A 17,973-nucleotide genomic window follows, 5' to 3' on the forward strand; every position below is an offset into this window, starting at 1 on the left:
AAAGGCTTTGATTGCGGTCGCGTAATCGAAAGGATCAGATCTGGGTATAGCATCAGGCCATATGCTCCTCTCTGTCGGCACCGAACCTGGATCACAACTTTGATACGATACGACACCAGAGATACCAGATGCCAGCCGAAGTTCATCCATCCCATCCGCATTTGAGACACTCGCCACTCCCACTCGCACATCCACTTCCACCACTTCCACTACCGCAGACACACCGCAAGCTGCACCACCTGCATCCAATGCGTCCAATGCATCCCCTGCATCCACTCGATCCACTCGATCCACGGCAACCACTTCCCACAACAATATCGAATTTCAAATTGGCTGGAGATGGAGGCGCACAGGAATCAAATCCGAATCGACAGGCATCGCAATCGCAACGAAAGCAAGTGCAGTTGGATCAACAAACTGGACAATTCGAGTGGCTCCGCTGGTGCCGGGGGATCGGTGGTGATCAGGACAACCAGAGTAACACCCATTTTGGTTACCCAATGATGATGGCATCACTGCCCGAAACCAGAGCCACATCGCCCCAATCCGATATCGAATTCATGAGGAACCTGCGGCGCGGAGAGGCAGCATTATTACCAAGGACAACTAAAACTGAAGCAATGATATTAAGCGTACCAACTACAATAACGTCCCCGTTAGCTATTAAAAAGATATATTCCGATAACGACATTAACTATAGGGCCGAAGCGGCCGTTCATCAGTATCATCACCTCAACCAGCCGGAAGTAACCACACCAGATCTACAACAGCAGCCAGATCAGCAGCACTTTCCGCAGTGTTCGTATCATACGCTATAAGGAGAAGAATATATATATACAGAAATTGGAACTAGCAACCACTATATCGAAATCGAAATCCACTAGAAAGTGCAACTTTAATTGCAAAACTGCAAATGCAACAGCAACTGAAACTGAATCGAGGTGTAAAGAATGCGTGGGGAGATAAACGTAAAGTAAACGTAAAAGTAAAAGTAAAGTAAAGTAAAGTGTACACAGATTAGAGCTACTATTTGCCTAGAGATAGGAGTAGATCACCTAATGTTAGATATGAATATGATCAAGTGTATTGTACTTTTTTTCTAATGTAAGGACAAGCCTAGAGAGGAGCACATCAACAAAAAGGAAACAAGCGATAAGCCGATAAGGTCGATAAACCGATAAGCCGATAAACCGAACTCTTTCAAAACCGAAACACACATGTAGATCTCTAGGCCGAAGTAAATAGGAAATACAAATTGTAGGTACTCGCATACCCTGTAAGACGTTTAGGAAATAGAGGAAATCGATGAATCCGTAATCTGCAAGCGTTTTTGTCTTGTTTGTACTTAACGAGTTAGTAATTGAATTATGCAACATTTTATTTACCCTATGTACATACCAGATAATTGTAGATATCGAATTTTTTGTATGTAATATACTTACTTACCTACGACTACTGTTATAAATACCTTCGACAAAAAAAAAACCCGAAAAACCCGATATCGAATATTAGCTATAATAGCAGATAAATGAGCGCATTTTAGTCCCCTACGATTTTTCGATTCATTTGTGTATACTCGAGCGGATGTTTTTGGTTTCTCAAACTTAGAAAATGCAACACAGATAGGAAGGAGGATAATAAAACGAAGAAGTCAAGTATGACCCCAAACACTACCAAAACAAATTATGACCAAGAGTGTGTATCTTTAAAATTAGCATCAATCAGTGCCATCTGTGTGTACAGACTTTGGGAATTTATTCGTTTATTGTTAGAGAGATTTATGCTTCTGTTGATAAAAAAAAAAACGTCGAAAGAATTGTCGCAATCTGTTGAACCAATTGATGTCCATGTGTATTTACAAAACGAAACGTAACGAAACGAAACGCATTGTTTTTACAATCGAGCATCCCGAAACATAAACATGTGTAGATATATATCACATACTCCTACGGCTCCTCATACTCGACTAGAATGTGAATAATGTGTAAAAAGTGCAGAGCTCATGGCACATCAAACGTAATATATTTAAATATATACAATTTGCATGCACACAGCCCCTCCAACTCACTAAAAAAAAAGAAGAAAACAAGAAAAACAAATAAATGCAGATTTCATGTGTATAGATAGACGAATCGTACATGTTGGACGACGGGATATCGAAGAGCGCACAATAATTGTAATTTAATGAAATGAATCCATAACTTAAGTGAATAATTATAGCAGCTGAGCAGTAATGCGAATTTACACAGCAAAGGAACTTACCATTACGATAATGATAATATCTAGAATCGTAGAAGGCATTCGGAAACGGAGGTTAAAACATTTAGCGAGCGATGGGAAACCAGAGACACGAATCCCCATACCCCAAGCCCAAGACCCTAAAAACCTTAACTAAACTTAACTGAGTGCTGACTTCAGCCGTGTACGATATTAACTGAGCAATACTGAATAGGGAAAATGACTAACCTAGAAGCGATAAACCAAACTATACACTCAAAGAAAAGGCCAAAATCGCCGTTGAATTTGGAGGTTCGCCATGAAAATAAATCGATGGCCGGAAGTCATACACTTTAGAAAATGTTGAATAATTGAATTGAAGATTCGGAAGATTTTGATGTTTAGATTCTGAAATTTTCTTGCATTTAAAACCACTTTAATTTGATGGCGATTTTCTAAAAAAACAAATTCGAGTGTGCGAAAGGAAACCGACAAGCGTATTCTTCTAATATTAACTTAATTACGGATGCCGACAGACATATACATTCGATATATAAATATTCACGCCTACATAGATAAATATACAATAGATGATAACTAGTCTCAAATTAAAACCGAATTCCATCGCTAAGGGAAACCAAGCAAGATTGCCGATATAGAAGTTCACTCTCCAATTAATTGTAAACACACACTACACACACTCACACACATACACACACACTTTGCACCTACTTACGTATTTCCGGGGTTCACTTTTGACCACTTCCAGTAAGAGTTTGTCCCAGTGGCAAAAGCGAATGCAAAACCGAATGTGAATGTTTCAGTAATTAGTTATCAGTAATCAGTAAATCAGTAAATCAAGAAAATCAGTAAATCAAGAAAAATCAGAAATCAGTAATCAGTCCTCAGTCCTAGGCTAAGATCTCAGATCAGATCGGATCAGATCAAATCAGATTTTTGACCTTCATTCGCACGGCTTGCTTGGCATTAACATTCGATATTCGATATTACTAGCGATATCCTCTCACACAAGTAGAGTTCTTGGAAGGGCAGCTTAGGGCTCATTAGCTCAATTACTACTACTGAATCATTGCCCCGATGCCAAAACTAAAAATATAAATATTAACTTAAAACTGAAAAATCAAAAACCAAAAAAAAAATATATAAACAAACACAAAACAAAGAGAAATGGAGCAAAGAAAAAAAGAAAGAAAAAAATAGAAATGAGTACAAAATATGAAGATAGTTTACTGATATCGCTTCGATATTAGACCTTTATCCAATTCATCCTGCCGCTAAAAGGAACTATTTAGTTAGCAAATTATTGGCATACTCGACCATTTCGAATTCGATTCGCTTTAGACGCCCACAATCTTCGCTTCGTCCTTTGAAAAAGGACTCCCAGCTGGCCGACCGCGAACTCTGCCCAACTTTACTCCTTACTTAGCTCCTTACTTGTACATTCCTTACACATCCTTACATACTATATATACGGCTATATGGTTAGGTGTCAAGTGCAGGGATCAGGGATCAACGCGATCATCACTTTTCCGGGGAAGAACAATTCGGGGTATCGGGAGAACAGCTTGTGACCACGTCCCGCCATTTACCAAAACGAAATGTCAACAGAAAAACTTATAAGATATATAGAATTGAAACGACAATGCTGCGATCGATTGTTCTTCCAGGTTCTTGCATTCCCCACTCTCACAGAGAACTATCTTGAAAGCATTGCCCGAAGATTGTTAAATACTCCAGATTCAGATCCAGATACTTGAGGGCCTAAGAGCAGGTTTATTATATATATTCAAAGCCGCTGAACCGAGAAACCTCAAGAGGGGTGAAATCTCCTAAAAAAAAACAGTTTGAAAGTATGCTACAATATGCGGAAATTCCAAAAATGAAGCCAGAAGAACAGTGTCCATTTCTTAACCAAACTTATTTTAGGAGATTTGAAACCTCCAGAGATTTCGGTGGGTTGAAATACGAATGATGTGGTGCACACAAGGCTGCCATTCCCCGAAAGGTCCGCTCCCTGTGTTCCTTGCCTCATGTCGTAGGTGGCTTACTTTTTTTTTTAAACACTCAATTTACCCTTAACCTTACGATTCGATTGTATATTTTGTTATTTGTTTACTGTCTGGTGTGAACGGTTACATGAAAAGAAAAAGAAAAAGAAAAAGAAAAGAAAAGAAAAAATATAATATGTAAGTAGATCTGACTTTTTTTTACAAAGAATAACAAGAATATAGGTGGTGCGAGGAGGTAATATGAACTATAGGAAAGGAAACAAAATTAATAATAAAAGTTAGTTTAAAGTTAGTCAAATGTAACTGTTACGGCTAAAATGTAATAAAACTAATAATACATATACATAAAAAGTAAATAAATATAATTATCTTAAATTAATATACTAAGTGAATAAAGCAGTTAAAATAATTACTAAGATACGCTAGAGATAATTAAACTACATTTAATAATTATGTAATTATAAAGATGACTCGTAATTTATATACAAGATATACATACATAAACATATAATAACATAAATACCTGCCTTCAACAAATTTGTTAATAAAACTATTAATACTTTCTTATTTTACATAAAGTAAAGGAATACCATAATAAAAAACAAGAAGAAAATAAATGCCAGAAAAATAACACAAAACAAAGACTCGTTTTGATTTGGATGATACATTTTAAAGGGATTCTTGTTTTCTTTGAAGGAATGAGTTAAATAAATATGTTTAAAATTTCGCTTTTAATTGCGTAAATCTTACAAAAAAAAAGTAACAATAGCTTTACAAATTCTTGAAAGCAAAGCAAACCAAAATGGTCAATAAACGACTCTCGTTTTAACCCCCCTGTAAATGAACTACCCCACTGGAATTGGGTTTTTATTTCAAGAGCTGTGGTTAAAGGGGCTTTGTTTTCTGGTTTCTCAAGCGGAACAGCTGGTCGTGGGGGTCCGGCTGACTGCTGGCCTCCGTCGGTGGCCCATTTCAACCCCCAGGAAGGAAAACAGCTGATTGGAAGACCTGCGCACTTGAGGGTAAGTCAAAAGAGGCGCAGCCACTGCCGCGAATACATATTGATTTTATGTCGCTTACACAGCAGTTGTAACAATTGTGCGTTTACAGCTCCAGTTAGCTGAAACCAGCCCCGAATTGGCGAAATCGTCAGGGGAACCCAAACCCAAATGGACTGGGCTTCGATGGAAAAAACAGACAGACGCAGACAGCCAATCCTCCGTGTAAACTGAAACTGGGCGAGAATGCGAGCACATCCGGAACGCAATTGAAAAGACTGACATCAGAGTTTTGGCTAGCAAGTTCCAGGATTGAAAGCCCCGCAAGCAAACGGAGAAGCACAATTGAAATTCGAGGGGAAAAGAGGTTGCCAGGATGGAGATACCCATTTCGAATATACTGCTGCTCTGCCTGATCTTCCTGCTGATTGGTGGAGTGGTGATGATTCTGCTGCAGTACCTCATCTTCATCAAGTTCTCCAATCTCCCCGACGAGAGTGAGGAGCAGAAGCAGATGAACGCCAAGTACACCCTGCCACTGGTAATGTAGTGCTCCCTTTTCCTGTTGCCAATTATTAATTAATTTATTTTTGTTTCATCCAAAAAGAACATCAAGCAGACGGCCAGGAACTTGAAGAGGCTCTCGAACTCGGGTTTGGGTGCCGGAAATGGGTGCGAAAACCATCAGGAGAGTCTGCGGAGGGCCTCGGCCTTGGTCTCCCTCAATTTCGTCATGCAGTTCCTCTTCCACGAGTTCAAGAACTCGAATCGAGTGCGAAAGTGGTTCTATCGCAAGCTGTCCATCGAACTGGACGAACTGATTACCAAGACCACCACGGGGAAATTACTGGATAAGCTTACGGTGAGTGGAACATTGATACCTCTTGATTCTGAAAAATGGTTGAAAGCATGAAACTTTCAAAATATTACGAGCTATTATCGAAGAATATTTATTTCAATTTAAATTAAATTCCTTTCGAAATTAAAACTACGTAGTTCGTAAAAGGAACTTACTGAAAAGTTCTAACTGTCTATTAACTGCCTCTTAACTATTCCAGATTAAGGAGCTCGAGCTGGGCGACCAGTTCCCAGACATCAAGTCCCTTTCGGTGCACAACGTGGAGTTGGACAAGGACGAGCAGCGCATCGAGAACCTCGATCTCCTGTTGGACATCAACTACGTGGGCAACTTCACTACGTCCATCGACGCAGATATGGTGCTCGGCAAGAAAGGATCAATTACTCTTAAGGGTGAGCAATTTATAAGCCTTTTGTATTTGAACTAAGGTATTTTTAACAAAATAAAATGACGAAAGTTGGAATAGATGTTTACTCGAGGGGAAGCTGACAGTTTTTTTTTATGAAACAATAACATTTTCCGCAGGCAGTTTTTAATTGCAGACAGAATAAACAACGAGTTCGAAAAATATTTTCGTTCATTTGGACAGCCAAATTGGTAAATTCAAAAAACCAAATACCAGGCGAACAGAAAGGCAAATCTGAAAGATTTTAAAATTTTAGACGAAAAAAATTGGACAAGCATTGACCATTTGGAGAGCCAAATTGGCAATTTCTGAAAACGAAATACCAGGCGAACATAAATGCCCAGAAAGTGACTACAAAATCCGAAATCCCAAAAAGCCGCCCCTTAGAATATGCAACAATTCTCATCGGTGGATGGCATTAAGATCGTGGTTCGAAACTTAACTATGCATGATCTACGAAAAATACGGGGACTGTGTGATGGGCATCACTAGTAATACTGGGTTTGGAACTCGAATAAAAATATAAATTAATTTGATAAATTCGACCTTCTAGGCATTTCTGTTCGCCTGGTATTTGGTCTCCGAAATTTGCCAATTTGGCTGTCCAACTTGACAAAATTACTCTCCAAACTCGTTGTTTTCCATCTAATTATTGGATTGGATCCTCCCACACGCCCAACTTTCACATTAAAACAATCAAAATTTTATTAGTTAGTTTTTATTATCTTAAATATTATCTTTAATAATTTGATTTCTAAATAAATGATAAGTTAGTGTCTTATGTTAAGTATATGTTTTTATATATTAAATATAAAAAATATACTAATGATGCAGCTTGTTAGATATATTATTTGTATTTGTTTGTGTAACCATTTCAGTTAAGCAGCTGTCTGGGATGGCGCGTCTGCAGTTCACGAGGAAGCCGTACACGCACTGGTCGCTGAGCTTCCTGGGCGATCCGGAGCTGATATTGGACATCGAATCGAAGTACCAGGGCCGCCAGATGCAGTCGAACATAACGAACCTGATCTCGAACCAGATCCGCAAGGCGGTGCGTCGGAAACACACTCTGCCGAACTATAAGCTGCGATACAAGCCATTCTTCCACTGGACAGCCGAACCGGATGACTCCGGCGATTGCGATATCCAACCGAATGGAGTGCTGACCGTGAAGCTGGCGGAACTCTCCCGACTGATGGGCTATCCCGGAGCCAGTGAGACGTACTGCACCATCACCCTGGCACCAGTTCCCTTCATCGAGGCCAATCAAAGGGATAGCCGGAATGTCTTGATCTCGATGGATGTGTTCATCCACAAGGCGAAGAATCAGCAGATTGGCATCGTTTTCAAGCAGAGTGGCAGTCAGGTGGTGAGGATTGAGTCCGTTTTACCGAATACTCCGGCCTGCAAGTCCAATCTGCTGGCGGGTGATGTCCTGGTTGCGATCGAAGGTAAGCCGGTGACCACCATTCAGCAAATTGCGAAGGTGGTTAAAACGCTGCAAGCCACGGTTTTCAGTCTCCGAATCGAGCGAATTATTCCGGGAATCATTCGGAATGATGCGATACTGGAGGACATGGATAAGTACGATGAACTGGGGGATCTTCCCAATACCTTTCAGCCCAAAACGGAGATCGATGAGCCAGCCGAAACACCCAAGCACTTGGTTGTAAAGCCTGGTCTCAGTGGAACCCCCACAAACTCTCCCAAGAAATCCAATCTGATAGCCAAGGCCATTAAGAAAACCATGAGTCGTGAGAGTGGCGATAAGGATAGAGATAAAGATAGGGATCGTGATAAGGAAAGGGAGAAGGAAAAGGAGCGTGATAAGGAGAAGGAAAGGGACAAGGAGAAGGATAAAGGAGGGGATAAAGCAAAGCAGGAGGAGAGCGAGGAGCCAGCGAACTACTTCTACCAGCACTCGACCATCGACTGTCCATTCAGTCCGCTCATCCACATGGACGACGTCTGCAACTTCCAGTTGGACAGCTCCAGTCGGTTCCTCAATGTGTGCGTCTTTGGCAAGTCGGCCGGCGAGAGTGTCCTTCTGGGCTACCACAATGTCCAGGTTGGCCAGATCCTGGTCGAGTGCTCGGAGACCAGTTTGAATCAGTGCCTCAAGCAGATCAGCCTCAACCCGGCATCCCTTCAAGCCGTGTAAGTTAACCTAACACAAATCCTGACTCAAGTTCAAGTTCAGACAGACAGAATACTTGATCAAAGTTTAATATATTTCCTAACTTTGCACAAATATTCTGTCGCTTGGAACTTGTTTTAATCTTTCTGCATATTCTACTCACAGGAAGATGCATCCGCTGTCCAATCAGTCCGGATTCAATCCGAATCTCTGCTTCGGGGACATCCTATTCGGCTTCTCCTGGCTGGGCAATCCCAATTTGACCGTCGGCGATGTTCCCCTCAAGAGTGGCTCCAAATCTCAGTCGCAGACTAGGTGGGTGATTATTTTGATTCTCAATTGAACAGTGCTTCAGTTAATGGTGAATTATTAAATGAAATTATTGTCATTGTTAAAGAAATCACTGGGCAACATAGAAACCCATAAAATCCTTTAAATAATGTGTGCAAATGTATACTTTGTCTTGCAAATATCAATTTATTATTTACAAATGATTGCATTTTGTATACCCTTGCAGAGCAAAGGGTATTATAATTTTGGACAGAAGTTTGCAACGCAGTGAAGGAGACACCTCAGACCCCATAAAGTATATATATTCTTGATCAGCATCACCATCTGAATCGAAATACGTCTGTACGCCTGTCCGTCTGTCCGTCTGTCCGTCTGTCCTCCTGTCCGTTTTTGCCCATCAAAATATATATATATAAATAATGAAAAAAAAATTATAACGTCGTTGTTTTTAATCCCACGAGCATGATTTTCAAGATATGGAGTTTCTTAATAACCCTTAAATCGAGAAAAAAATTTCATTAAAATCCGACAACGTTATCATATAGCGGCCATAGGAAAGATCGAAAAATCTATATAGAAATACGGGAAATAAAATTGTAACATCCTTGTTTTTCATCAGACAAGCACACTTTTTGGAATATAGAGTTTTCTAACTGTTTTTGAATTGCGTATTAAATTTCATCAAAATCACAAAACTATATCATATAGCTGCCATACGAACAATAGTCGAAAATATGGAAAATTAAAAGGAAAATCGTTATAGTTTCAATGGTGTTTAGCTCTTATGCATTTTGATGACTGCAAGGGTATATAAGCTTCGGCTTGCCGAAACTAGTTTCCTTTCTTCTTTTCGGTAAAACCTGCATAAAATGGCCAAAAACGATTTTATCTTGACGGGGAAGGTGTTTTCTTTCATGTTTCTAGAGCTATAACAAAGTTGTATACCAGCTTTTTTAAATTTCAGAAAATACATTTTTTCGAAATTTTTATGGGCTCCCCCCTTACATTTTTTGAAAAATCGGATTTCCTATGTGTTATTGTGTTATTGAAAATAGCTTTGTAAATACATAAAAAATGGAATAATTTATGATATCAATATTCCTATTATCCTGTTTTTTTTTTTAATTTCTTGATCACTTACTTATTTATTAACTGAAATAACACAATCTGCATTGGACCACAAATATTTACCTGTTCACAAAAACCTTCCATCTTATGGTTTTGTTATAAATACAGATCCCCATCGGCTGGCGAGCGAGTTGCCGCGGAGGAGAGCTCCCAGGACTCGGCGTTCCCAAAGTCGAGCTCCATGGCAGACAGCAGCACATCCGGGGAGTCCTCGAGTGCCACAGCAGCTGCTTCGAAGGCTCACAACTTCGTGAGGACGCACTTCCATCGGGCGACGCAGTGCGACTTCTGCGGCAAGAAGATCTGGCTGAAGGACGCGATGCAGTGCCAGGAGTGCTCGATGTCCTGCCACAAGAAGTGCATCGTCAAGTGCCAAATGGCCACGGTCTGCGGTCCGGTGGACTGTTCCTCCTCCCTTCCTCCGGGTTCCGCCTCCACCCCGGCGATGGCCAGTCGCCCGGAGTTCACCATCACCCAGGCGGACACTCCGGAGATCCTCGAGGGCAGCTCGACTTCTGGCTCGGGATCGATCCTTCTGGATGATTCGGGTTCGCTTGGCGGGGATCAGGCCCAGATGCCGATGCCCTCGCCAACTGGTTTGGATGTCCACAGGTCGAGTATCACGGGAATGCTCGCCCAGGGAATCAAGAGGCAGGCGAGCAACCTGGACATTCCCGGCATCGTATCCTCGCTCACCGGAAGCGGAAGCGGAAGTGGCCAGCAGATCAACTCCAGGAGCCTGCCGCCGAGTCCCCAGCACACGCCATCGCGGTAGGTTGAAATCCAGAAAAATTTCATCACAAAATACAACACATGTTGAATATTTTGATGGCAACAAATAATTATAATATACACACCGAGTTGAAAAGAATAGAAAATTAATTAAAGAAAAACAGAACAACAAACGATGGCAATTTTGGTGCTTCCAAGAAAAACTTACAAAAAATTCTTGATCAAAAATATATAATAATATTAGATTTATTAGAAACAATTTTAAAATTTTTTCGTTCATTCATTTTTTAAATAAATTTTAACTGTTAAAATTCTAAAAATCCTCTGCTCTTAACGTAAGCTGAACTACATTTTAGTTTTGTATAGCTTTTTGTTTTCAAAATCCTCTTAAGCAGAACTTTTTATCAAATCACTTTTACCTTCAGAAAATCGTCAATTGTGGAGGAGGTGGCACCTGCTCTGCCCCAGAATCCCTTCGAGTGCGTCACCCAAAACCTGGAGGCTCTGCCAGTGGACTGCCCGGTGCTCAGTTACGAGCAGGTTATAGTCATAACCGAGCCCATTATTCGGCATACTCGCAACGAGGATCTGATGAATCTGGCCAAGAGCACCAGCAAACATTTGTACGTTAACTTGCCGCCCGACGAGCGGGTGGCCAAAATCAATGAGTTGGTAAGGATGAAACAAAATGAATATATAATTAAATACTTAACTAATTATTTGCTATGTTTTTTTAAATTTTATGATAGCTAACAAAGCTGAAAGTAGCACTGGATGCGGAGACCGAGGGCTATACTTTAATGAACGATGCCGAGAAGGCCACGGAATCGTCGTGGAAATCTGATCGATCGGATGAGAGAGTCCAGGCCCTTAGCATTATAATGCTGTACTTGTGCACGGGTCTTCAGCATGCACAGGGTGTCGTCCTGCAGTAGATCCTTTCCAGAAAGGATCCTAGACTAAGATATGTCAATGGTTAAATACTTGTGTATTCGGTGAACTCTCGTACATAATCTTAAGTAGTAGACTGGAAAAATGTGTTAGTGAACTTATGGGCATTTTTTAATTCCGTGTTGTGGCATACTTACCTAGAAGTATTTCAATTTTAGCCATTTGTTTCAATCAAAATACGCTTATTTGTCAGACAACAGATTTGTACATACTTAATACAAAAACTCAATACAAAAATCAATGGTATCAAAAAAGAGTTCAAACTTGTTTTGGCAAAATAAAAATTTTTAACCAAATGTTCTTAAAAGTTCTTTCACATTTTTGATGATATTTAGTTATTATTTTATAGTTACCTCTATGTGTATAATATATATATATATATGTTTATAGAATTCTTAAATGAACGTGTGTGCAATTAAATGAAATATTTTTGACGTTGATTTTAATATTTTTTGTTTAGATTTAGAGACGCCTTAGAAACTGATCATATCTAAATATTATTCTCTTTAATTTCTGATTAAACATTTCTTATTTTGGAGTTAAATTTAAGAGGAGTCCAAGCGCATTATTGAAGATAAAAAATGTTCTTCTGGTTCAAAATGGTAATACAATGGGTTTCCTTTACGATGAAATAAACTTATTACTTAGTATTATAAAAAAATCTATTTATTTGGCTGATTTCCCTTGAAGTATTGCGTTTTCCAATAATTGGCATATATATTTTAATGAAAACAAAATATGTATATTTACTGGGAAATGTCGCATCCAATACGACTTGTTTTGAATGGCAAGTGTTTACACTCGACTCGAGGAAATTCCGGTATCCGAATAATAGATGCGTAAAAATCGTATCTATAAGTACGATATATCTACGACGCATCCAGCAAATCAATTGTTTTGATCGCTTTTCGATGATATTGTTCTGTCCTCTCTGTAATTGTTCCCTCTTTGATTGAACTTTACACTTTTTCCTTAGCCAGAATAATTTAATTGGCAAGAGAGAGTGCTTATATCAGAGGCTATTGCTCTTAAGATGACAGGAAAAATGGTTTCAAGGCAGCGATACTCTTTTCAAAATTCTTCAAAAAATAATTATTGAAGGAAATCATTGTAGGCAAGCAGTTTTTATTTTGCTTAAGTTAATGGGATATTGTTATTTTAATTCGTACAATTTTTTAAGTTTCATGTTTATTATAAGGTATTCTGGTTCCCATACAAAAATAAACCTTAGAATTTTCTTATCGTACATAGAGAAGAAAAGCTTTTCACAACTTTAAAGAAAGTGCAGCGCGAAGCTTTGGGGAGAAGAATTCAAATTGGGAACTCTCTTCAATCGCATGGAATTACTTTGATTCTCCATGGACACCAGATAATGGATAGAATGGCCTTGGCAACCTTGAAATATGTCATTATCTTAAATAAGTGCACAAATGCTTACGTCCGATTTTATATTTACATATTTTACATGGAAACGTCGTGTTTTATTTGACTTGTTTTGAGTGGAAAGTTTTTCCGATTTGGGAAACAGTGAAAGGCTGATGCGTAAATGTCGGTTCTATAGATATGGCCAATATGTTTTGACCGCTTTACACGGATAGCACTAGTCAGCAAATTAAAAATCTATAATTTGTAAAATTGGTTAAGTTTCAATCGTTTTTTTGAAGTAAATAATGTCGGAAAAACTGGTGAACAGAAGGCTTTATTCCAACAAATTGTTTTAAGAGGAATTTAATTATAATAATTTGTTGTACAGTGTATTGTGCGATCCTCTCTCTCTCTCTCTCTCTCTCTGTTGCTCTCTCATTTTGCATTGAACTTTTACACTTTTCCGCAGCTAGAACAAGCTTATTGGCAAGAGAAAGAAGGACTGTTTATATCAGAGGCTATTGCTCTTAAGATGACAAGACATTTTGTTACGATGCAGCAGATACACTTCAGAAGGGGTTGAGTATTTCTAAACTACACCTGTTTATAAGGAATAATATTCAAAGAATTTAAGGAGGTTGAAAAATTAAAGATTTATATTTAAGTTAACTAAAATAAACCATCCTGCTTAGAAAGATTTTTATAAGTAATATTTAAGACAGTAATATTTATAAAAAAAATCGTGATTTGATACGCTTTCCCGATTTAAATTCTATAAAAAAAGAATAGCCTTATATACCTAAAATGTATAAATTAAAATTATTAAAAATCATCAGAATATCCTATTTAATTTAACGGATTCTTTGCACACAATTTTTACTATAACATTCACTACAATATTAAGTATACTATACAGTACTATACTATACTTCAATAACTTTCGGTTATTTAAAGAGCAACAAGAATTCGTTGCACTGTGAATCCTCGAAAATTGTGTGTTATTATTTTTGTTTTTCTTCCCATTTTATTTTTCATTTGTTTTGTTATGCGCAGCTTTTCTTTCTTCTTCGCGCTATAAAAACCGAAAGTAAAAAGCATTTTCAATATTTCAACGCGGAAGAGAGTCACGTTCAGTTGGTTGCGAAGAAGCTCGCGTTCAAAAAACCAAATCAAATCAAATAACACCAATCAGATACATTTTCAGTGCGCCCAACGGCAAACGTACAATTAGTGATTGGAACTGCAAGCTATATTGAATATACAAATATTTTTTTGAGTGATCAACTTAGTGTGATTGAAAGGCAAGTGATAAGCGAGAATCGCAAAGATGCGGCCATTTGGCAACGATATAACAAACTTCCCGGCCAATTCAAATGGCGGTGGTGGTGGTAATGGCAACAACGATCCCAATGATGGAAATGACAACCGGAATAATGGTGGCAATAGCTCCAGTAACACCAGCGAGGATTCGGAGGAGCAAACATATCCGGAGGATCCCAATATTCCAGCGCATATAGCGAGAATCGGTGGCATAGTCACTTGTCCTCCGATCGCCGGACAGGGAGTTATCCGAGTGGTTCAGCGGTGCGAGGACGCCAAGGAGAACCGCAAACTGAGTGAGTAACCTCTGACCTTTCCACTTTCGCCATCAGGAGAGTCATCATCCCCATTTGAATTCCCCTGAATTCTGTGGCGCAGTTGCAACTAGTCGAGTTGCCTCCCGCAGTTTGGACAATTGGCCATTGGCCAATTTCAGTTATTGCGCACTGACTTCCCCATACAAAAGCCAACAAATTGTTTATAATTGGGAGGAATGAGAAGCACTCCCAGAACAACAAAAAAAAAAAAAAAAGAAAACACTCCCCTTTCCGATTAACAGGGAAAGTGCGTCGCCGTCGATCGCATTGCATTGTTTTCCGAGTGGGTTGCTCAAAAAAGCGTTCTTCGGGTTAAAAAACAAAGAAAGGTGATTCCAGCCCATCGATAAGTGGGGGTCGTAATTGTGGCCAAGACAACAGCCCCCATGTGATTTCGTTCTGCGTTTTTATGGCACGCAGATTGTGACACTCACTCTTGAAGAGTATTTACTTTTGTTTGTAGAAAATTCAAATATAACATTATTTTGCATACAATGTACAAGTTTGTTCGAAATTAATAACGCACTTAAGTTGACATTTACTAGATTTTCAAGAAAATATTTCGGAAAACAACGCAAAACATATGGCCAAAAGACTGGGAAAACAAAAATATATACATTTAATTTTTGTTTTTAATAAGCTGTACAAAAATGCCAAAATATTTAAAGAGGTACAAAGACAAAGTACTTCCTCCTTTTTAGTCTAATATATTTAATATAATAATAATAATATATATATATATTTAATTTATATATAAAAGCATTTTTTAATCGAAATTCTATTGGGATTTAGATTCGCAAAAGCAATATAATTAAACAAGTAACATTTTAATTTAAACTCATAAATCAGGAAATCAACTGCCAACGAAAACCATATTTGCGTTTCTGGAATAAAGTATTTACAATGTTTTGTTAGCTAGTGCTTCTGTTTTCAAAACATGCAAATCACTCACAGGAGAAAACTCTCCTCGATTTTATTTTATTGGTTTTCCCAAAAAACCATAACGTAGTTTTTCTCTAGTGGGCCACAAACGCAATTTCCGCGAAATAAACAACAATTCCTCCATTCCTCCTGCTCTTATAACTTATGACTTATACTCACGATTTCCGAAAAGCTCTGCGATCGGTTGGGTGACTCACCTACATATATACACATATAGCGAAGATATAGAGAGCCAGATTGAGAGGCTATAGTCGCCTATATGATCGCTCTTTTCGCATAACACATTGCGTGCGCAGATGGGGAAATGTCGTATTTATATTTAGGCCGATCCATTCACGTGCTCAGTGTTGACCAAGTGGACTGTGCGCTAACCATTGCGAGCAAGGAAGTCCCAAATAAAACATATATATAAATATAAATTAGTGCACTGATAAGGCGGTTAATAAACCGAAACCGAAACCAAGCCAAACCACACCAAACCGATCGCATGGAAGCTCTATGATGGCTCATTTGGTGGTGAAGGTGATTGAGCGCTGTGAAAATGCCGCTGAAGATGCCAATTTGGGTAAGAGTTTGCTCCATTCAAGTGGATATATATCTGGCAGTCTGTGGTCTTATACACCGATTTGGTGTCGAATCATATGTGCTGTCATATGCTGAAAGCTTTGATATATATATATTTTGTTGAGGGATTTGTTCTCATTTCATATCTTAACCCATTTTAATGGAAACCATTAATTTTAATAACTATTTAATTTATTGTTTATATTTTTTAGATCTTTCAAGCTGTGAACTGATGCAAATACCCGATGCGGTATACCATCTTATGCGTAACACAGAGTTGCAGACCTGCAATCTGAGTGGCAACGTTCTCAAAAGCGTTTCCCCAAAGTTTTCACAAAAGTTTAGCCTTATAACAGGTGCGTTTTCCTTTGCATTTAAATAACTATTTTACAAAATTAATCAATGATTTGTATCTTCTTTTTCAGATCTTAATCTATCACACAATAAGCTTTCGAGGCTGCCAGAGGAGTTCGCCAACTTGACGTTGTTGGCCAGGCTGAATATCTCAAACAATTCATTCATCGTTCTGCCACAGGTCGTCTTCAAGCTAAAGAGTCTCGCCAGTCTGGATGCCCAGCACAATGCTATCTTAGGTGGGTTCTCATAATACCTCTGATTATTTTAAAAAGTTTTAATAGTTATTCAAATATTTGTTAACTCATATTTACAGAGGTCGATACGGAAGAGGCTATAACCAGCGAGTGCCTGTCCTTGGTGGACCTTCGTCACAATCCGCTGAGCAGAAACTGCCGGCGAAAGCTGCAAGACTTCAAAACCTCGTTTCTTCTGGAGATTTCACAGGAGGAGGAGGACGACTGGTAGAACTGATGATATAGATGTATATTTCCTGCACGCCAAAAACACAAATCTCTCGTTATCTCGGAAGTGAGTGCTGAAAGCCGCCCTCCTTCACCTTATTTATTCTGTTTATAAATTTATATATTTATCAAAAAAAAATACAAAACTCCTAAAAAATATACGTGAAATTTACGTGAAACTATCGGGAATTTTTAAATGGACATGGGGAAGTTAGTGTATCAAATTTAGGCTTGTTCTTTTTCTATTTTAAATAATTCGATATACTTTTTACTACATGATATGATTTTAAATTTAAAAAACAACAAAGCTACAGACTTTCTAAAAAATAAACTAAGCAAAGAAAAGTTGTTTGTTGATATCGTGGATTTGTTTTTAAAACTTTTTCAAAACACAATGAATTTAATTTTGAAGAAGCTTTTTGCCCGCAGCATAAGCTTGATATCCACAAAGTTGCTCCAAAGCTCCAACATTGAGAACTTAAATTGGTGAGAGTGGAGATCGTTGGATAACTGCAACAGCAAACGCAAAAATGAGTAAAAATCAGAGGTACACTCACAAAAAACACAGCAACCAAATGATGAATTCACTACAAAAAAAATGTTGGAAGGCCGAATTTAGTTTAAATAGAATTGTGAAAATTCAAAATCCAATCCTTATATTTTTCTGAAATTGTTAAAACTATTAAATAGGAAATATCAATATACAAGGCTATTTCCGGTTTAAAATTCTTTGACTTGTAAAAATCTTTCCCAATCTTGAATTGCTTGGGATTTCTAACTGATTCTCACTACTTTTCCTCTCTGCATGCAACAGGTTTTGGCAACAGAACGAGAGATGGCCAAAAAGCGCTCTCTGGGGATTTTGGGCCCCTCTGATTTCGAGGCCCTCCGTCGAGTT

General features: G+C 38.5%; 2 protein-coding genes across 3 annotated transcripts; both read left to right on the plus strand.

Moving 5' to 3' along the window:
* The first annotated feature begins 5,323 nt into the window (after positions 1-5,323).
* On the plus strand, positions 5,324-12,406 carry LOC108097778 (PDZ domain-containing protein 8). The gene is made up of 8 exons (XM_017200305.2): positions 5,324-5,786; positions 5,853-6,107; positions 6,304-6,496; positions 7,389-8,667; positions 8,813-8,962; positions 10,175-10,837; positions 11,224-11,470; positions 11,548-12,406. Exons 1-8 carry the CDS (start codon positions 5,622-5,624, stop codon positions 11,731-11,733), a joined length of 3,138 nt encoding a protein of 1,045 aa, XP_017055794.1. The 5' UTR covers positions 5,324-5,621; the 3' UTR covers positions 11,734-12,406.
* A 1,830-nt stretch (positions 12,407-14,236) lies between these two features.
* LOC108097795 (leucine-rich repeat-containing protein 20) lies at positions 14,237-17,254 on the plus strand. Of its 2 annotated transcripts, none has more exons than XM_017200326.2 (4): positions 14,237-14,730; positions 16,470-16,613; positions 16,683-16,850; positions 16,928-17,254. In XM_017200326.2, exons 1-4 carry the CDS (start codon positions 14,442-14,444, stop codon positions 17,077-17,079), a joined length of 753 nt encoding a protein of 250 aa, XP_017055815.1. In that variant the 5' UTR covers positions 14,237-14,441; the 3' UTR covers positions 17,080-17,254. The 2 variants fall into 2 exon arrangements, with proteins under 2 accessions (XP_017055815.1, XP_017055816.1); XM_017200327.2 differs by lacking the exon at positions 14,237-14,730 and adding an exon at positions 15,988-16,258.
* Positions 17,255-17,973: the final 719 nt, after the last annotated feature.

Source organism: Drosophila ficusphila, unplaced genomic scaffold, assembly GCF_018152265.1.
Source record: "Drosophila ficusphila isolate 14025-0441.05 unplaced genomic scaffold, ASM1815226v1 contig_197, whole genome shotgun sequence".
Classification (NCBI taxonomy): domain Eukaryota; kingdom Metazoa; phylum Arthropoda; class Insecta; order Diptera; family Drosophilidae; genus Drosophila; species Drosophila ficusphila.